Source organism: Caenorhabditis remanei, chromosome II (genome assembly GCF_010183535.1).
Source record: "Caenorhabditis remanei strain PX506 chromosome II, whole genome shotgun sequence".
Lineage (NCBI taxonomy): Eukaryota > Metazoa > Nematoda > Chromadorea > Rhabditida > Rhabditidae > Caenorhabditis > Caenorhabditis remanei.
In genome coordinates this window covers 1,692,263-1,714,140 of record NC_071329.1, presented here as the reverse complement: position 1 = coordinate 1,714,140, position 21,878 = coordinate 1,692,263, and the positions used below count along the sequence as shown (strand labels likewise).

Below are 21,878 nucleotides of genomic sequence, written 5' to 3'. Positions count from 1 at the left end.
CCAACTGTATCAATCTTCATCAGATTCATCTGATTCATCTGATTCATCACTCTCCGCGTACTCCGCCAGCTTCTCTTCCAGCTTATAAATTTTCTCGCGCTGTCTCTCTTCGGTTCGTTCCAGACGCTCCATTTGATCGTATAATTCTCCAGCATCATTCTCTGAGTAGCGAAGATCACTGAAAATAAAAATAAAAATGAAAATAAATTTTTTTTTTAATTCCTACTCTCTTAGACGTCTGATATCGTCCTCTTTCTCCTCTAAATTTCTTTTGTATTCTTCCTTCAAATCACTCATTTCTCTCTCCTTCGCATCCAACTTCTTCTCCATTTCTTTCACCATTTCTTGACTAATTTTCAGATCTTCATTCGCTTTTCTGAAAATATTCGCAGTGTCCACATCGATTTTTCCCATAATCTGTCTGAAAATTGGGATTTTTTATTGTAAAATTATAAATCGTTCTGCCTCACTCTTTCAGATTCTGAATTTCCGCTTCTTTCGCATTTCTCTCCTCTTCATAAGCTTTCTCTTGAATTTCCGCGAATTCAGCCACGCTTTTCGACATTTTTTCCGAAAAATCTTGCAGATTTTTCATTGATTTCTTATGAAAATCGTCGTTCGTGGCCATTTCTGCTAAAAAAGTCATATTTTTAATTCAATTTTTTTTAAAAGTAAAAGAAATATATGAATGGAAAGTGAGTAAAACCGCGTTTTAAGCAGATAAAACCATAATAAACAGAATTTTATTAAGAAAAAACATTCAACAAAAAAGGGGAAAATCAAAAAATTATCTCGAAGCCCCGCCTCCTAGACTCGCGATCGACACCTCAGCCAGCTTATCCATAAGACTTTGCACCATCCGACCGTTCACCGAAATAAAGTCTCTATGATAAGTATCCAACTTCAGCTATGGTAAATCCCGAAGGACCCGACCCACCAGCATCCGCCAAATAACCTATCATAACTAAACGTCCAAAAATATCTATTTACTAAAAATCTATGCTTAAAGTAGAATTTCTATGATAAGTATCCAACTTCAGCTATGGTAAATCCCAAAGGACCCGACCCACCAGCATCCGCCAAATAACCTATCATAACTAAACGTCCAAAAGTATCTATTTACTAAGAATCTATGCTTAAAGTAGAATTTCTATGATAAGTATGCAACTTCAGCTATGGTAAATCCCGAAGGACCCGACCCACCAGCATCCGCCAAATAACCTATCATAACTAAACGTCCAAAAGTATCTATTTACTAAGAATCTATGCTTAAAGTAGAATTTCTATGATAAGTATCCAACTTCAGCTATGGTAAATCCCAAAGGACCCGACCCACCAGCATCCGCCAAATAACCTATCATAACTAAACGTCCAAAAATATCTATTTACTAAGAATCTATGCTTGAAGTAGAATTTCTATGATAAGTATCCAACTTCAGCTATGGTAAATCCCGAAGGACCCGACCCACCAGCATCCGCCAAATAACCTATCATAACTAAACGTCCAAAAGTATCTATTTACTAAGAATCTATGCTTGAAGTAAAGTCTCTATGATAAGTATCCAACTTCAGCTATGGTAAATCCCGAAGGACCCGACCCACCAGCATCCGCCAAATAACCTATCAAAACTAAACGTCCAAAAATATCTATTTACTAAGAATCTATGCTTGAAGTAAAGTCTCTATGATAAGTATCCAACTTCAGCTATGGTAAATCCCGAAGGACCCGACCCACCAGCATCCGCCATATAACCTATCATAACTAAACGTCCAAAAATATCTATTTACTAAGAATCTATGCTTGAAGTAGAATTTCTATGATAAGTATCCAACTTCAGCTATGGTAAATCCCGAAGGACCCGACCCACCAGCATCCGCCAAATAACCTATCATAACTAAACGTCCAAAAATATCTATTTACTAAAAATCTATGCTTGAAGTAAAGTCTCTATGATAAGTATCCAACTTCAGCTATGGTAAATCCCAAAGGACCCGACCCACCAGCATCCGCCAAATAACCTATCATAACTAAACGTCCAAAAGTATCTATTTACTAAGAATCTATGCTTAAAGTAGAATTTCTATGATAAGTATGCAACTTCAGCTATGGTAAATCCCGAAGGACCCGACCCACCAGCATCCGCCAAATAACCTATCATAACTAAACGTCCAAAAGTATCTATTTACTAAGAATCTATGCTTAAAGTAGAATTTCTATGATAAGTATGCAACTTCAGCTATGGTAAATCCCGAAGGACCCGACCCACCAGCATCCGCCAAATAACCTATCATAACTAAACGTCCAAAAGTATCTATTTACTAAGAATCTATGCTTAAAGTAGAATTTCTATGATAAGTATGCAACTTCAGCTATGGTAAATCCCGAAGGACCCGACCCACCAGCATCCGCCAAATAACCTATCATAACTAAACGTCCAAAAGTATCTATTTACTAAAAATCTATGCTTAAAGTAAAGTTTCTATGATAAGCATCCAACTTCAGCTATGGTAAATCCCGAAGGACCCGACCCACCAGCATCCGCCAAATAACCTATCATAACTAAACGTCCAAAAGTATCTATTTACTAAGAATCTATGCTTAAAGTAAAGTCTTTATGATAAGCATCCAACTTCAGCTATGGTAAATCCCGAAGGACCCGACCCACCAGCATCCGCCAAATAACCTATCATAACTAAACGTCCAAAAGTATCTATTTACTAAGAATCTATGCTTGAAGTAGAATTTCTATGATAAGTATCCAACTTCAGCTATGGTAAATCCCGAAGGACCCGACCCACCAGCATCCGCCAAATAACCTATCATAACTAAACGTCCAAAAGTATCTATTTACTAAAAATCTATGCTTGAAGTAAAGTCTCTATGATAAGTATCCAACTTCAGCTATGGTAAATCCCGAAGGACCCGACCCACCAGCATCCGCCAAATAACCTATCATAACTAAACGTCCAAAAGTATCTATTTACTAAGAATCTATGCTTGAAGTAGAATTTCTATGATAAGTATCCAACTTCAGCTATGGTAAATCCCGAAGGACCCGACCCACCAGCATCCGCCAAATAACCTATCATAACTAAACGTCCAAAAATATCTATTTACTAAAAATCTATGCTTGAAGTAAAGTCTCTATGATAAGTATCCAACTTCAGCTATGGTAAATCCCGAAGGACCCGACCCACCAGCATCCGCCAAATAACCTATCATAACTAAACGTCCAAAAGTATCTATTTACTAAGAATCTATGCTTAAAGTAGAATTTCTATGATAAGTATGCAACTTCAGCTATGGTAAATCCCGAAGGACCCGACCCACCAGCATCCGCCAAATAACCTATCATAACTAAACGTCCAAAAGTATCTATTTACTAAGAATCTATGCTTAAAGTAAAGTTTCTATGATAAGCATCCAACTTCAGCTATGGTAAATCCCGAAGGACCCGACCCACCAGCATCCGCCAAATAACCTATCATAACTAAACGTCCAAAAGTATCTATTTACTAAGAATCTATGCTTAAAGTAAAGTCTTTATGATAAGTATCCAACTTCAGCTATGGTAAATCCCGAAGGACCCGACCCACCAGCATCCGCCAAATAACCTATCATAACTAAACGTCCAAAAGTATCTATTTACTAAGAATCTATGCTTAAAGTAAAGTCTTTATGATAAGCATCCAACTTCAGCTATGGTAAATCCCGAAGGACCCGACCCACCAGCATCCGCCAAATAACCTATCATAACTAAACGTCCAAAAGTATCTATTTACTAAGAATCTATGCTTAAAGTAAAGTCTTTATGATAAGTATCCAACTTCAGCTATGGTAAATCCCGAAGGACCCGACCCACCAGCATCCGCCAAATAACCTATCATAACTAAACGTCCAAAAGTATCTATTTACTAAGAATCTATGCTTAAAGTAGAATTTCTATGATAAGTATGCAACTTCAGCTATGGTAAATCCCGAAGGACCCGACCCACCAGCATCCGCCAAATAACCTATCATAACTAAACGTCCAAAAGTATCTATTTACTAAGAATCTATGCTTAAAGTAGAATTTCTATGATAAGTATGCAACTTCAGCTATGGTAAATCCCGAAGGACCCGACCCACCAGCATCCGCCAAATAACCTATCATAACTAAACGTCCAAAAGTATCTATTTACTAAGAATCTATGCTTAAAGTAGAATTTCTATGATAAGTATGCAACTTCAGCTATGGTAAATCCCGAAGGACCCGACCCACCAGCATCCGCCAAATAACCTATCATAACTAAACGTCCAAAAGTATCTATTTACTAAGAATCTATGCTTAAAGTAAAGTTTCTATGATAAGCATCCAACTTCAGCTATGGTAAATCCCGAAGGACCCGACCCACCAGCATCCGCCAAATAACCTATCATAACTAAACGTCCAAAAGTATCTATTTACTAAGAATCTATGCTTGAAGTAAAGTCTCTATGATAAGTATCCAACTTCAGCTATGGTAAATCCCAAAGGACCCGACCCACCAGCATCCGCCAAATAACCTATCATAACTAAACGTCCAAAAGTATCTATTTACTAAGAATCTATGCTTAAAGTAGAATTTCTATGATAAGTATGCAACTTCAGCTATGGTAAATCCCGAAGGACCCGACCCACCAGCATCCGCCAAATAACCTATCATAACTAAACGTCCAAAAGTATCTATTTACTAAGAATCTATGCTTAAAGTAGAATTTCTATGATAAGTATGCAACTTCAGCTATGGTAAATCCCGAAGGACCCGACCCACCAGCATCCGCCAAATAACCTATCATAACTAAACGTCCAAAAGTATCTATTTACTAAGAATCTATGCTTAAAGTAGAATTTCTATGATAAGTATGCAACTTCAGCTATGGTAAATCCCGAAGGACCCGACCCACCAGCATCCGCCAAATAACCTATCATAACTAAACGTCCAAAAGTATCTATTTACTAAGAATCTATGCTTAAAGTAGAATTTCTATGATAAGTATGCAACTTCAGCTATGGTAAATCCCGAAGGACCCGACCCACCAGCATCCGCCAAATAACCTATCATAACTAAACGTCCAAAAGTATCTATTTACTAAGAATCTATGCTTAAAGTAAAGTTTCTATGATAAGCATCCAACTTCAGCTATGGTAAATCCCGAAGGACCCGACCCACCAGCATCCGCCAAATAACCTATCATAACTAAACGTCCAAAAGTATCTATTTACTAAGAATCTATGCTTAAAGTAGAATTTCTATGATAAGTATGCAACTTCAGCTATGGTAAATCCCGAAGGACCCGACCCACCAGCATCCGCCAAATAACCTATCATAACTAAACGTCCAAAAGTATCTATTTACTAAAAATCTATGCTTAAAGTAAAGTTTCTATGATAAGCATCCAACTTCAGCTATGGTAAATCCCGAAGGACCCGACCCACCAGCATCCGCCAAATAACCTATCATAACTAAACGTCCAAAAGTATCTATTTACTAAGAATCTATGCTTAAAGTAGAATTTCTATGATAAGTATGCAACTTCAGCTATGGTAAATCCCGAAGGACCCGACCCACCAGCATCCGCCAAATAACCTATCATAACTAAACGTCCAAAAGTATCTATTTACTAAGAATCTATGCTTAAAGTAAAGTCTTTATGATAAGTATCCAACTTCAGCTATGGTAAATCCCGAAGGACCCGACCCACCAGCATCCGCCAAATAACCTATCATAACTAAACGTCCAAAAGTATCTATTTACTAAGAATCTATGCTTAAAGTAGAATTTCTATGATAAGTATGCAACTTCAGCTATGGTAAATCCCGAAGGACCCGACCCACCAGCATCCGCCAAATAACCTATCATAACTAAACGTCCAAAAGTATCTATTTACTAAGAATCTATGCTTAAAGTAGAATTTCTATGATAAGTATGCAACTTCAGCTATGGTAAATCCCGAAGGACCCGACCCACCAGCATCCGCCAAATAACCTATCATAACTAAACGTCCAAAAGTATCTATTTACTAAGAATCTATGCTTAAAGTAAAGTTTCTATGATAAGCATCCAACTTCAGCTATGGTAAATCCCGAAGGACCCGACCCACCAGCATCCGCCAAATAACCTATCATAACTAAACGTCCAAAAGTATCTATTTACTAAGAATCTATGCTTAAAGTAGAATTTCTATGATAAGTATGCAACTTCAGCTATGGTAAATCCCGAAGGACCCGACCCACCAGCATCCGCCAAATAACCTATCATAACTAAACGTCCAAAAGTATCTATTTACTAAAAATCTATGCTTAAAGTAAAGTTTCTATGATAAGCATCCAACTTCAGCTATGGTAAATCCCGAAGGACCCGACCCACCAGCATCCGCCAAATAACCTATCATAACTAAACGTCCAAAAGTATCTATTTACTAAGAATCTATGCTTAAAGTAAAGTTTCTATGATAAGCATCCAACTTCAGCTATGGTAAATCCCGAAGGACCCGACCCACCAGCATCCGCCAAATAACCTATCATAACTAAACGTCCAAAAGTATCTATTTACTAAGAATCTATGCTTAAAGTAGAATTTCTATGATAAGTATGCAACTTCAGCTATGGTAAATCCCGAAGGACCCGACCCACCAGCATCCGCCAAATAACCTATCATAACTAAACGTCCAAAAGTATCTATTTACTAAGAATCTATGCTTAAAGTAAAGTCTTTATGATAAGTATCCAACTTCAGCTATGGTAAATCCCGAAGGACCCGACCCACCAGCATCCGCCAAATAACCTATCATAACTAAACGTCCAAAAGTATCTATTTACTAAGAATCTATGCTTAAAGTAGAATTTCTATGATAAGTATGCAACTTCAGCTATGGTAAATCCCGAAGGACCCGACCCACCAGCATCCGCCAAATAACCTATCATAACTAAACGTCCAAAAGTATCTATTTACTAAGAATCTATGCTTAAAGTAGAATTTCTATGATAAGTATGCAACTTCAGCTATGGTAAATCCCGAAGGACCCGACCCACCAGCATCCGCCAAATAACCTATCATAACTAAACGTCCAAAAGTATCTATTTACTAAGAATCTATGCTTAAAGTAAAGTTTCTATGATAAGCATCCAACTTCAGCTATGGTAAATCCCGAAGGACCCGACCCACCAGCATCCGCCAAATAACCTATCATAACTAAACGTCCAAAAGTATCTATTTACTAAGAATCTATGCTTAAAGTAGAATTTCTATGATAAGTATGCAACTTCAGCTATGGTAAATCCCGAAGGACCCGACCCACCAGCATCCGCCAAATAACCTATCATAACTAAACGTCCAAAAGTATCTATTTACTAAAAATCTATGCTTAAAGTAAAGTTTCTATGATAAGCATCCAACTTCAGCTATGGTAAATCCCGAAGGACCCGACCCACCAGCATCCGCCAAATAACCTATCATAACTAAACGTCCAAAAGTATCTATTTACTAAGAATCTATGCTTAAAGTAAAGTTTCTATGATAAGTATCCAACTTCAGCTATGGTAAATCCCAAAGGACCCGACCCACCAGCATCCGCCAAATAACCTATCATAACTAAACGTCCAAAAGTATCTATTTACTAAAAATCTATGCTTAAAGTAGAATTTCTATGATAAGTATCCAACTTCAGCTATGGTAAATCCCAAAGGACCCGACCCACCAGCATCCGCCAAATAACCTATCATAACTAAACGTCCAAAAGTATCTATTTACTAAGAATCTATGCTTAAAGTAGAATTTCTATGATAAGTATCCAACTTCAGCTATGGTAAATCCCAAAGGACCCGACCCACCAGCATCCGCCAAATAACCTATCATAACTAAACGTCCAAAAGTATCTATTTACTAAAAATCTATGCTTAAAGTAGAATTTCTATGATAAGTATCCAACTTCAGCTATGGTAAATCCCAAAGGACCCGACCCACCAGCATCCGCCAAATAACCTATCATAACTAAACGTCCAAAAGTATCTATTTACTAAAAATCTATGCTTAAAGTAGAATTTCTATGATAAGTATCCAACTTCAGCTATGGTAAATCCCAAAGGACCCGACCCACCAGCATCCGCCAAATAACCTATCATAACTAAACGTCCAAAAGTATCTATTTACTAAGAATCTATGCTTAAAGTAGAATTTCTATGATAAGTATGCAACTTCAGCTATGGTAAATCCCGAAGGACCCGACCCACCAGCATCCGCCAAATAACCTATCATAACTAAACGTCCAAAAGTATCTATTTACTAAGAATCTATGCTTAAAGTAGAATTTCTATGATAAGTATCCAACTTCAGCTATGGTAAATCCCAAAGGACCCGACCCACCAGCATCCGCCAAATAACCTATCATAACTAAACGTCCAAAAGTATCTATTTACTAAGAATCTATGCTTAAAGTAGAATTTCTATGATAAGTATCCAACTTCAGCTATGGTAAATCCCAAAGGACCCGACCCACCAGCATCCGCCAAATAACCTATCATAACTAAACGTCCAAAAGTATCTATTTACTAAGAATCTATGCTTAAAGTAAAGTTTCTATGATAAGTATCCAACTTCAGCTATGGTAAATCCCAAAGGACCCGACCCACCAGCATCCGCCAAATAACCTATCATAACTAAACGTCCAAAAGTATCTATTTACTAAGAATCTATGCTTAAAGTAGAATTTCTATGATAAGTATGCAACTTCAGCTATGGTAAATCCCAAAGGACCCGACCCACCAGCATCCGCCAAATAACCTATCATAACTAAACGTCCAAAAGTATCTATTTACTAAAAATCTATGCTTAAAGTAGAATTTCTATGATAAGTATCCAACTTCAGCTATGGTAAATCCCGAAGGACCCGACCCACCAGCATCCGCCAAATAACCTATCATAACTAAACGTCCAAAAGTATCTATTTACTAAAAATCTATGCTTAAAGTAAAGTTTCTATGATAAGTATCCAACTTCAGCTATGGTAAATCCCGAAGGACCCGACCCACCAGCATCCGCCAAATAACCTATCATAACTAAACGTCCAAAAGTATCTATTTACTAAAAATCTATGCTTAAAGTAGAATTTCTATGATAAGTATCCAACTTCAGCTATGGTAAATCCCAAAGGACCCGACCCACCAGCATCCGCCAAATAACCTATCATAACTAAACGTCCAAAAGTATCTATTTACTAAAAATCTATGCTTAAAGTAAAGTTTCTATGATAAGCATCCAACTTCAGCTATGGTAAATCCCGAAGGACCCGACCCACCAGCATCCGCCAAATAACCTATCATAACTAAACGTCCAAAAGTATCTATTTACTAAGAATCTATGCTTAAAGTAAAGTCTTTATGATAAGTATCCAACTTCAGCTATGGTAAATCCCGAAGGACCCGACCCACCAGCATCCGCCAAATAACCTATCATAACTAAACGTCCAAAAGTATCTATTTACTAAGAATCTATGCTTAAAGTAGAATTTCTATGATAAGTATGCAACTTCAGCTATGGTAAATCCCAAAGGACCCGACCCACCAGCATCCGCCAAATAACCTATCATAACTAAACGTCCAAAAGTATCTATTTACTAAAAATCTATGCTTAAAGTAGAATTTCTATGATAAGTATCCAACTTCAGCTATGGTAAATCCCAAAGGACCCGACCCACCAGCATCCGCCAAATAACCTATCATAACTAAACGTCCAAAAGTATCTATTTACTAAGAATCTATGCTTAAAGTAGAATTTCTATGATAAGTATGCAACTTCAGCTATGGTAAATCCCGAAGGACCCGACCCACCAGCATCCGCCAAATAACCTATCATAACTAAACGTCCAAAAGTATCTATTTACTAAAAATCTATGCTTAAAGTAGAATTTCTATGATAAGTATCCAACTTCAGCTATGGTAAATCCCGAAGGACCCGACCCACCAGCATCCGCCAAATAACCTATCATAACTAAACGTCCAAAAGTATCTATTTACTAAAAATCTATGCTTAAAGTAAAGTTTCTATGATAAGTATCCAACTTCAGCTATGGTAAATCCCGAAGGACCCGACCCACCAGCATCCGCCAAATAACCTATCATAACTAAACGTCCAAAAGTATCTATTTACTAAAAATCTATGCTTAAAGTAGAATTTCTATGATAAGTATCCAACTTCAGCTATGGTAAATCCCAAAGGACCCGACCCACCAGCATCCGCCAAATAACCTATCATAACTAAACGTCCAAAAGTATCTATTTACTAAAAATCTATGCTTAAAGTAAAGTTTCTATGATAAGCATCCAACTTCAGCTATGGTAAATCCCGAAGGACCCGACCCACCAGCATCCGCCAAATAACCTATCATAACTAAACGTCCAAAAGTATCTATTTACTAAGAATCTATGCTTAAAGTAAAGTCTTTATGATAAGTATCCAACTTCAGCTATGGTAAATCCCGAAGGACCCGACCCACCAGCATCCGCCAAATAACCTATCATAACTAAACGTCCAAAAGTATCTATTTACTAAGAATCTATGCTTAAAGTAGAATTTCTATGATAAGTATGCAACTTCAGCTATGGTAAATCCCGAAGGACCCGACCCACCAGCATCCGCCAAATAACCTATCATAACTAAACGTCCAAAAGTATCTATTTACTAAGAATCTATGCTTAAAGTAAAGTTTCTATGATAAGCATCCAACTTCAGCTATGGTAAATCCCAAAGGACCCGACCCACCAGCATCCGCCAAATAACCTATCATAACTAAACGTCCAAAAGTATCTATTTACTAAAAATCTATGCTTAAAGTAGAATTTCTATGATAAGTATCCAACTTCAGCTATGGTAAATCCCAAAGGACCCGACCCACCAGCATCCGCCAAATAACCTATCATAACTAAACGTCCAAAAGTATCTATTTACTAAGAATCTATGCTTAAAGTAAAGTTTCTATGATAAGCATCCAACTTCAGCTATGGTAAATCCCGAAGGACCCGACCCACCAGCATCCGCCAAATAACCTATCATAACTAAACGTCCAAAAGTATCTATTTACTAAAAATCTATGCTTAAAGTAAAGTTTCTATGATAAGCATCCAACTTCAGCTATGGTAAATCCCGAAGGACCCGACCCACCAGCATCCGCCAAATAACCTATCATAACTAAACGTCCAAAAGTATCTATTTACTAAGAATCTATGCTTAAAGTAAAGTCTTTATGATAAGTATCCAACTTCAGCTATGGTAAATCCCGAAGGACCCGACCCACCAGCATCCGCCAAATAACCTATCATAACTAAACGTCCAAAAGTATCTATTTACTAAAAATCTATGCTTAAAGTAGAATTTCTATGATAAGTATCCAACTTCAGCTATGGTAAATCCCAAAGGACCCGACCCACCAGCATCCGCCAAATAACCTATCATAACTAAACGTCCAAAAGTATCTATTTACTAAGAATCTATGCTTAAAGTAGAATTTCTATGATAAGTATCCAACTTCAGCTATGGTAAATCCCAAAGGACCCGACCCACCAGCATCCGCCAAATAACCTATCATAACTAAACGTCCAAAAGTATCTATTTACTAAGAATCTATGCTTAAAGTAGAATTTCTATGATAAGCACCCCGGTCCCTAATAAAGTTATTATTTCTATAATTTTAAGGAAAGTTACTCTCGATCACCTCCTATCGAGATGAGAGATAGTAAGAGAGTTGTCGTTGATTGGTGAGTGTAGCGTGTTGCTGTGAATTGTCTTGGCTGGAAATTAGTTAATTAGTTTCAGAATCAGAAACCAATCAGAGAGAGTAAGGACTGGAAATATGAGTTTCAATTGATTTAGAAGAAGAAAGAAGACATAAGAGATGAACTTAGGCTAGTGAACATGAATGAAAGGAGAATGACTAAATACTGGTCTACAGACCGTTGTGCGCAAGGGGGCGGTCCCTATTAGCTGCCTTACTGTTAGATTTCCCAATGAGATATAAAGGCAGATGATGTGTATGTGAAGAAGACGACTGGCCCAGACAATACATAGCAGAGCTGTGCGGAAGTAAAATTTTTGAAAAGGGAAGAAGGAAAAAGGAAGAAGGAAATAACTTTTTCAAAAGGGAAGAAGGAAGAAGGAAGAAGGAAGTAAATTTTTCAAAAGGGAAGAAGGAAGAAGGAAGAAAAAAGTGAAAAAAGCCCGGAAGAAGGAAGAAGGAAGGAAGAAGGAAGGAAGAAGGAAGTTGGGTTCCAAACCGGGAAATAGGAAGTTAATTTTGAGAATGACAAAGTTGAGGATACTATTTTCTAGCCATCCCTGAAAACCAATTTTGGCGTTGTTTCATACAAAATTCCGTCAAAAACCACCAAAATTCCGCCAAAATTCCGTCGAAAATTACAAAATTTTAGTAAACTTTTCAACGGAAGAAGGTACAAGGAAAAAGGAAATAAAATTTTTGAAAAGGGAAGAAGGAAGAAGGAAGAAGGAAGTGAAATTTTTAAAAAGGAAGAGGGAAGAAGGAAGAAAAAAGTGAAAAAAGCCCGGAAGAAGGAAGAAGGAAGGAAGAAGGAAGGAATTCCGCACAGCTCTGATACATAGACTGTTAACACATTGGATTACGACACCTGCCTCTTTGTTTTCTCTGATGGGAATCGATAACAGAGCGGTGTCATGAAAGAAGGTGACCTCGCCTGTCAGTTTTCTGTATTCTATCGATCAATAAATAATATAGGTCACGTCTCATAACTCCACGGTCACATGGAATCCTTCCCTAGTAAAAAAGAGGTTTGAGAAACAGAGACAGTAATTAATTGAAGTGGAATAAGAACTTGTCAAGAAACTAAACATTTCTTCAAAAGTTGCGTGGCTAAAAACGTAGTAATTTAATTTTCAGGAATCAAGAAAAATGGTAAGGAGAAAGTGTTCATGAAAAGGTTGAAAGAACCAAATGATACAAAAAGTCAGACTTGTCAAAAATCGGGTCGGCCCAGATTCAAAAGTGGGTACTCATTTTTTACTAAAATTTTTTGAAATTTTTCGAAAAAATAGAGTGAAAATGCTAAAATTATCATAACATTCACATTTTGATTGAATTTTAAAGTTTTGATCAAAAACTATACTTTTTTCAAAAAAAGTTCAAAAAATGTAAAAAAAAATTCAAGAATTCAAGAATTCAAGTTTCAAAAAATGTTTCAAAACGGGCAGAGCGGGCCGGACCGGGCCGAGCTTTTGTTTGATTTCGGCCCAGCCCGTGACAAGTCTAGGTAAAAACGCAATAAGGAACATAAAGAGCCCAAAAAGAGAGGACTGCTCGGTGCAGCAGAGAACGGAACAACTGACTGTATTCCATCCATCTAATCTCATATGGTCTGGGGGCGTGTCCAGTTTGCTGTCATCTATTCGATTTCCCATGAAGATAAGTGACAGGTGTGAGCGTTAGCGGTAAAAAACAACAATAAGAACACAGGCCGATTTCGTCACATTCAATATGCTAGCACCTGTCGACATGACCTCAATTTACACAACTTGTGCAATAACGGTTCTCTGGGAAGTTTTCGAATTTTCACAGTTGAGATTCCAACTTTCAGAATTGAAATAATAATGAGACTAATGTCAGAAATTGTCGTGTTTCAGTGATTTCAGCGAGTTTTTTGTAATGAAAAAGGAAAACTATATTTTCTTATTTTCTTGTGCTTGCTAATATATACTTAATAGCTAACGCAAATTGAACTTATGATTACTAGTGAGATACATCAAGAGATGTTTTTGCATGTTTGCCGCATGGCTTTTTGCGGGAATTCAAATATTTGCAATTTCAACATGTCGGTCGATGACTGGGTGTGACCAACGCTCCCGTGTCAAGCCGCTGTAGCTATCCTCGTTCATTTTTTATCATTCTCCACTAATCGAAACATGACTGAAGATCAAAAAGTCCGACTGAAAATTGGAATCTTGTCCTGCATTCACGGATACAGACGAAATTCCATAGACATTTGGGACGTTCATAGTTTCATACAAACTAGTTGCAAGTCTTCTGCAGCAAAGATTAATTGGGTAATGATGAATACCGTAAAAACTGTATTTGAGGTGCCCCTCAATTTGAAGTGCCCCTCTAATTGTGGTGCCCTCCGACGGACGCTTTGAACAATAGAGTTGCACCCTCTAATTGAGGTGCCCCTCTAATACAGTTGCCTTCCAGCGATTTACCCTTTTCTCTAATATGATCATTAACTGACTCCGAACTGTTCTCTCTCATCACTATTTCAGCATGTTTGGGGTCAAAACGTAGTTTTCTATAAAAATTCAGGATTTTCTTCGTTTTTTACGTAAAAGTTCGATGAATTCGGCATAAAAAGCTAATGAAATCAAACAAATTCAAAAGATAGTTGGGTATCGAGGTCGGGCAAATTCGTCGATGAAAAATAGAGGTGCACCCTCTATTTGAATTCTAATAGAGTTGCACTCTGACAGACCCTTTGAACAATAGAGTTGCATGCACCTCAAATACAGTTTTACGGTATGTGTGGTGACAAGAGTTATTGATTTTTTGATTCGTTCATTTTTATAATATTGAGGAAAGGCATGTGACTCCAATTCCTATCCCTAATAATCTTAATATTTCGTTTTCGCGGTCATCCACGCATGCCTTTTCCTCAAAAATATAAAAATTATAAACATTATATTAAGATTATTATGGATAGGAATTGGAGTCACATGGGACGGACTGCATTCGCGGTCCTCCACGCATGCCATTTCCTCAAAATTATAAAAATTATTTTGAGTTTATTTCGGTCAGGAATTGGAGTTACATGAAAGTTTTGAGAAATTATATTTTTTGATAATAACAGAACAATAAATCAGTACCGCATGTCACCGCACATCTTTACTCTATCAATCCAATCTTTTACTCTAGATGACGTGCAATTTGGTTGCATGAAACGATGATGTGTATGGCTCTGGCATTTCTTAACTTGACTTCCCCTCTTATTTTTATTGCATTTCTTTTTTTTGTATTCTATTATTGATTGATTAACCTTTAGGTATCGAACATCCGTAAATAAATAATAATGATAATAAGCAGGAAGACCGCTCTTATTTTCTTATCAGCACCACCTCAAACACATGTAATGAGAGGAGACGCAAGCATAAAACAGCTCCAGCTGTTAAGTACATCCTCTGAAAAGAAATAGATAAGAGATAGCAAAAGTAGAGACACCAATCAGTCTTGCCTCCTCCGGCAGGTCACATGACTGGTCACAGAGAAAGCAACTTTTCAACATTTTTTCTAGTAGTTTTTAGCATACTTGCAAACCGGGCCGAAACGGGCTGACACGGGCTCGTAACTCGCATCAAACTCAATTTTATGAGCTCAAAAATATACGACAATGTAGATCTCGACGAGTTCTATGTCCGTGACCTACTGCGGGTCGGATGCTATTCGTTAATGTGTCGCAGGCCGTTAAAAAGTGCCAAAAAACGCGAAAATGGTCAAAAAAGCCATTCTAGCCCGGCCCACGGCACATTAGCGAATAGCCATCCGGCCCGCAGTAGGTCACGGACATAGAACTCGTCGAGATCTACATTTTGATATAATTTTGAGCTCAAAAAATTGAGATTGAAAAGAGTTACGAGCCGGCCCGTGTCGTCCCGTGCCCGGTTTGCAAGTATGGTTCTTAAGTCTTTAGCCGACTAACGAACCATAATTATGAATTATCAATCCTATAGTTAGATCACCCCTATATCTTTACTAGCCTTTTATTAATAAACACAATTATTCTAAAGGACATGCAACATTACTGTTTCAGGTCATCCAGGCAAAAACCTGACTGCCCACGGCTTCAAAGCTGAAAATATCAGAAATATTTTGGTCAAATAAGTATCTTTTCCTTATTTGAGAGCCTATTCTACAACTAGCTCACCCAAACAGAAGTACTAGCTTGTGATAAAGTTCGTGTGCTTTAATTTATCTCCACACAGTTGGACACAATATTCCATATTGAGAAAAGGTACCTCCACAGGGGGTGCTCATCTATACTTGAATTTTTCAAACTTTTTAAACTTTTCTTTTTCTTCTATCCATCACTTTTTCAACTTTCTTCTCTCCTGTGTCTAGTAATTACAAGTACATAACTCGTTATTGCAGATGCGATTTCTTTTTCTGTGTCTTTTCTTAATACTCGAAATCAACGCTAATGATGCCACTTTATCATCGACACCAGGAATGACAAACGGCGGTAAACAACGAATTTTTCTACTCCAACCGTTTCCATTACTAATTCAGAGCACTTGAACAAAAAAATCCGATATTCAAGAGAAATTTAGGGAAAAAAATGTAATAAGTAAAGAGTTTCATTCGTTAGGTATCGAAAAAAGAGAGGTAGAGAAAATCGTGCGTTCTTTCACTCATTCATTTGCTATCTCTACAATTCGCTTCAAAATTTTCCTTCCGTTTGTTTTAATTGATTATTGTTTTTATGAAAAGTGTCATGCACAATTATGGAAAAGATGTGAATTTGAGAAAAAATGTGGTAAGTTTAATCGTCATTAATATACCCGAATACTCCTTCTTCGTTTTTTTGAATCAGAAAAAGGAACATACAGTACCAGACAAAAAGGTATCAACTTTGGCTGCTCTAAATGGAAAACGACTTTGAGGGTGTGCCATAATAATTCTGATTGTCACACCAAGAAAACTATTAATGGATCATACAGATCAAAAGTAGAGCTTCATTTTTGTAGTTGACAACTTTTTTGTACGGACACTTCCTAGAGAGGTATGGTCATTTTAAGACGACAGCTCAAAAATCGCAATAATTTGCACTGGTCGATTTGAGAAAAAACATATTTTGTCGATATGTAACTTGCTAGGGAGTGTTCGTACAAAGAAGTTGTCAACTACAAAAGTAGAGTCATATTCTTGATCTGTATGATCCATTAAAATTTTTCTTGGTGTGACAATCAGAATTACTACGGCACACTCTCAAAGTTGGTCATTTTTACAGTGAAAACAACCAAAGTTGATACCTTTTTGTATGTTACTGTAGACATAGAGTTAGAAAATATAAAAGGTTCAAACAGATTATGAAAAATTGTAATTGCAGTAAACCAAACCTAAATAAAAAAAGGTTTAGTCTGATTGCTGGATGTCTAACTGTAGGATGATTGAAGGACTAGCTGCCAGAGTTGTACGGAATGACATTTTTCGATTTACGGAATCCGGAATCCGGAGTCCGAAACCGGAATGAGATTTTACATTTTCCGGAATACGGAATCTGGAACCAAAATAAAATTTAGGAAATTCGGAACCCGGTGTCCGGAACCGGAATGACGAAATAACCCGGAATTCCGGAATTTCGGAATCCTGAATTCGGAATGATTCTTCTAAGACAATCAATAGCATTTTAGATCGGTGAAATACTTCGATCTATATAAATATGTAAACTTTTGCTGTCACAATTTCCCGGTGTTTCCTGGTCAACTCCATCTACCCTCAAATAGAAAACAAGCTTACAAAAAATTCATTGTAATCTTCTTGTTTCAGTTTGTTCCGGCACCAACAATTTACTCGCACGATGGGGATCAGGAGATATTTTAGAAGATCTGGAAAATGTGAGTAATTATTAATTGATACTTGACTAAAACACTAGAAAAATATATCACAAAAAGACTTTTTGAATAATATTCCGGTGCTAATTAAATTAATCACATCCTGTCTTATTTTTAGGTGTTAGTAGTTTGAAATCCATTTTTTCTAATGCAAATAGCCGAGAGCCATAATAAAACAAATGCTCAGATGTATCGAGGATGTCGTCGTGTTTTCGGAAATTTAGAAATAACGTGGATTGAGGCACCCGAAATCCGAAAGTGGAGACAAGTTACTAATCAAACCGTGTATGCCGATGTTGACTATTTGAAAACAATCAATTTTTTTGATCATATTGAGGAAGTGAGAGAAACTTCAGAAGCTTATTCAAAAAATGAAATGTTATATTTTTAGATCCGCGGGAGTCTTATCATATATCGAGCCAATATTCAAACAATTTCATTTCCAAAGCTACGTGTTATTTATGGCGACGAAGTGTTTCATGACCAAGCATTGTATATTCATCAAAACGAGAAAGTGAACGAATTGGTGATGAACGAATTGAGAGGTAGTGTCTAGCAGATAAATAGATATTTGATGAGAGCTGGAAATCTGGAAACTGTGTAAAGAATATTAACAGTCCACCCTGTCTTACAACTGCGCCCCATCGCAAACAAGAGTATTTTGATTGATTTAGACTATTTCCCCTGTTTTTCATCATAATAATTCACAAAAAAGGCAATCAGCGATAATAGGTCAAAAACGATATTTTGCCAGAGGGTGTTAAAAGCGCTATTGGGAATTTTGCAGATTGGTCTCGAAGTGGAAAAATCGATGTTTTTGAGCTTAACAGGTCTGATAAGAACCACAAATTATTATTTTCCGCTTCTTAAAAACTTTTTACATATTACCCATCCGCCGGTGGTGGCTACCGCAGTCTAAAACTTTTATATGGCGAAAGTACGGTCGAGAGCCGCCGTAAATCGAAATTCTGCAGCGTGATCCACTCCGCGACCCCGGGCCGAACTTTGAGCAAGTGATCAGCCACTGGCGGATGGGTAATATTAGAAGTCGATGTTTCATTTTTTCGAATTGAGGAGTAAATGTTCCCATTACGTCAATGCGCAGTTAGTTCACTAATAAGTTTGTTTCAGTGATTCGAAATGGATCGGTTACTATCCAAAACAACCCAAGAATGTGTTACCTGGGTACCAAAGTTGATTGGAATGAAATTCTTTACGACAGTTCAAAACAGACAGTTGAGACGTGGAATTCTCACAAAGCTTGTTGGAACAATGGAGATCCTATTGCATCGTGTCATAAAAGCTGTACAAAAGATAAATGCTGGGGAAACGGAGATAATGATTGTCAGAAAAGTTAGTTTCACTGGAAATATTAGAGGTTTTTGAAAACTAAGAACTATTTTCAGTGTACCGCTCAGTATGCCCGAAATGTTGCTCCCAATGTTTCTACTCCAACATCACCCACTCTTACGAATGTTGTGACTCCACTTGTCTCGGTGGATGCACAGATCATGGACCTGATAATTGCATTGCATGCAGTAAATACAGAATGGACGACAAGATATGTGTTGATACGTGCCCACCAAGAAAAATATACAATGACAGAAGAGGAAGATTGGTTCCGAATCCCGATGGGAGGTATCAAAATGGAAATCACTGTGTGAAAGAGTGTCCTCGTAAGATTTATTTTTGACTCTTTTTTCGAAACTACCTACTGATCTTTTGGTAGATTTTCCCTCTGTTACTTATAGTCCGTTTATCAGAACCCTTCAGATTAGAGAGTCCCCTTTTTATTATCACAAAATAAATTGCTAAGTTTGCTAAGTTGCAGAGCAACAAATGCATACTTGTAAACCGGGCCAAACCGGGCCGATACGGGCCGGTTAGTAACTCGCTTCAAACTGAGTTTTATGAACAAAAAAATATACCAAAATGTAGATCTCGACGAGTTCTATGTTTGTGACCAACTACGGGCCGGATGGCTAATAGTTAATATGTCGCGGGCCGAGAAAATGTGCAAAAAACGCGAAAATTACCAAAAAAGCGATTCTAGCCCGCCCCGCATCACATTAACGAATAGAAATCCGGCCAGTAGTAGGTCACGGACATACAACTCGCCGAGATCTACATTTTGGTATATTTTTTAGCTCATAATATTCATTTTGACGCGAGTTACGAGCCGGTCCGTGTCGGCCCGGTTTACAAGTATGAACAAATGATTTGCTTGTTCTGGAATAGAGTCATGGTTTTTATTTTCATTTTGAACGAAAAAATATTGTGAACTCATTTCTAGCGGAACTGTTGATTGAAAACGATGTATGTGTTCGTCATTGCTCAGAAGGTTACGATCAACCAGAAGATTCGAGGGAATGTGAAAAATGTCGAGGCTCCGGATGTTCTAAAAGTGAGTGAATTGAGATCTAAGCGGCATAAAATTTGTTTCATTTTGTCATGCTTACAGACTGCATTGTCGAGGGTCCTCTCACAAGCAGAAAATTGAAAACCCTAGAAGGATGTGAACGGATTGATGGACATCTAATGATTGAAACTACGTAAGAATAAATCTAAAACAAATTTTAAAATCACAAAAATTTTAAAATTATCGTTCAGGTTCAAATACGAGGAGCTGAAAGTTTTGGAATCAGTGAAAATTGTCACCGAGTACATTGAAATTGTTAAACAAGACTTTTTTGATTTGAAGTTTCTCAAAAACTTGCAAATCATCGAAGGACGAAAACTTCTCAATATGAAATGGGCTTTAGCTATTTATCAATGTAACAATTTGGTGGAATTGAATCTGAACTCCCTTAAGTTAATCAAAACTGGATCAGTGATTATCAATGAGAACCATAGATTATGCTATGTCGGAACTGTTGATTGGGAATCGATAATTCAATCAAAAGGAGATCAAGGAAAAGCAAAATTGAGGGCTGAAGGAAATAGTGACAGTAAATTGTGTAGTAAGTTTGAGTTATTTTTAAATTTATAATGTCATATATCTGAGTTAATCATTACGTTAAAACTAAAAATCGATCATAGACTCAATGGTTTAGGTTTTTTTTACATGCTTTTATTTTTTTTAAATGTTGAAAAAATTTCACTAACATTATAGTCTAAATATTTTAAATCAAAAACCAATCGATCAATATCACGACAAAATAAATTTTGTAGTTCAAGAAGAGGAAATTTGTGATCCAAACTGCAATTCTCGAGGATGCTGGGGAAAACAACCGGAGGATTGCTTGGAGTGTCGAACATGGAACAATATGGGAACATGTGTGTCGTCGCAATGTGATATCGGGTAAACCCGGAAATTTTCCAAAAATTTCTCTTTTTTTCTTGTTACAGTTTTTTTGGAAATCAAACTTCAATGACATGTGAGAAATGCTCTCCTGAATGTGAAACATGTAATGGATTAGGAGAGTTCGATTGTCTTTCTTGCCGACATTATACCTTTTACAATCCGGATTTTGGAAATCGTATGGAGTGTGTAACTGATTGCCCCACACATACTCGTTGCTCTACTATTGGAAATGTTTGCGAAAAGTGTTATGAAAATGGGTGAGTAAATCAAAAATGAACTTAAATTTAAATCAACGGAGGACTCTATTAGAGAGTATTTGAAAAGATAATTTTGTCGAGTTCCTAGTTAGCTATTTGAGATTGTATTTATGCTGACGTAGTTTTGAATGATCCAAAATAGTTCGAATATAGGGTCATCGATAATAATTTCTTTAGTGACCATAAGTTTATAGGTGAAGATCAAATCAATATCTTCGATGTTCAAGTGATTTTAGATCACATTCTTCAAGAGCCTCGAAATACGATAAATACGAAATTTTGAATTTCTTTAAAAACTGTGAAAATAAAAGATTTCTGGAATAGGGGAACTGACCACAGTGCCATATTCCAGTAGAGGACAATGTGATTGGAAAAATACCAGAAACCGCATTGCGAAGAGTGTCGCCCGTTTTGTACAATTTGCGCTACTTACGGCTGAAATAAAAATGGAAATGGTTGCAAGCAGTCTGGCATTCCAAAAGTTAACTCTATTTCACCTTTACTCTACCATTTCCAACTTGACCCAATACTGACTAAACTTTGAAAACTGATAACGCTCACAAAAATAATGATACCTGTATTTTAAGGTTGCACACAAGGAACCAAGGATCCAACACTTCGACTTGACATTGGTGGAATTGTTAGTGGACACTCATGAAAGCTATAATCATCGCCTGTAT

The 21,878-nt window shown here is 37.1% G+C and overlaps 2 protein-coding genes across 2 annotated transcripts; one reads left to right on the top strand and one right to left on the bottom strand.

Moving 5' to 3' along the window:
• Positions 1-9: 9 nt before the first annotated feature.
• GCK72_003952 (uncharacterized protein) lies at positions 10-565 on the bottom strand (the record flags this gene model as incomplete). The annotated part of the gene is made up of 3 exons (XM_003101568.2): positions 10-178; positions 227-421; positions 471-565. 3 exons carry the CDS (start codon positions 563-565, stop codon positions 10-12), a joined length of 459 nt encoding a protein of 152 aa, XP_003101616.2.
• Positions 566-17,824: 17,259 nt separating this feature from the next.
• Positions 17,825-21,202, top strand: GCK72_003951 (uncharacterized protein; the record flags this gene model as incomplete). Its single annotated transcript, XM_053724358.1, has 9 exons — positions 17,825-17,977; positions 18,029-18,182; positions 18,769-18,990; positions 19,044-19,313; positions 19,931-20,041; positions 20,099-20,189; positions 20,248-20,597; positions 20,809-20,938; positions 20,986-21,202. The coding sequence occupies 9 exons, from the start codon at positions 17,825-17,827 to the stop codon at positions 21,200-21,202; spliced, it is 1,698 nt and encodes a 565-aa protein (XP_053588552.1).
• Between the last annotated feature and the right edge of the window lie 676 nt (positions 21,203-21,878).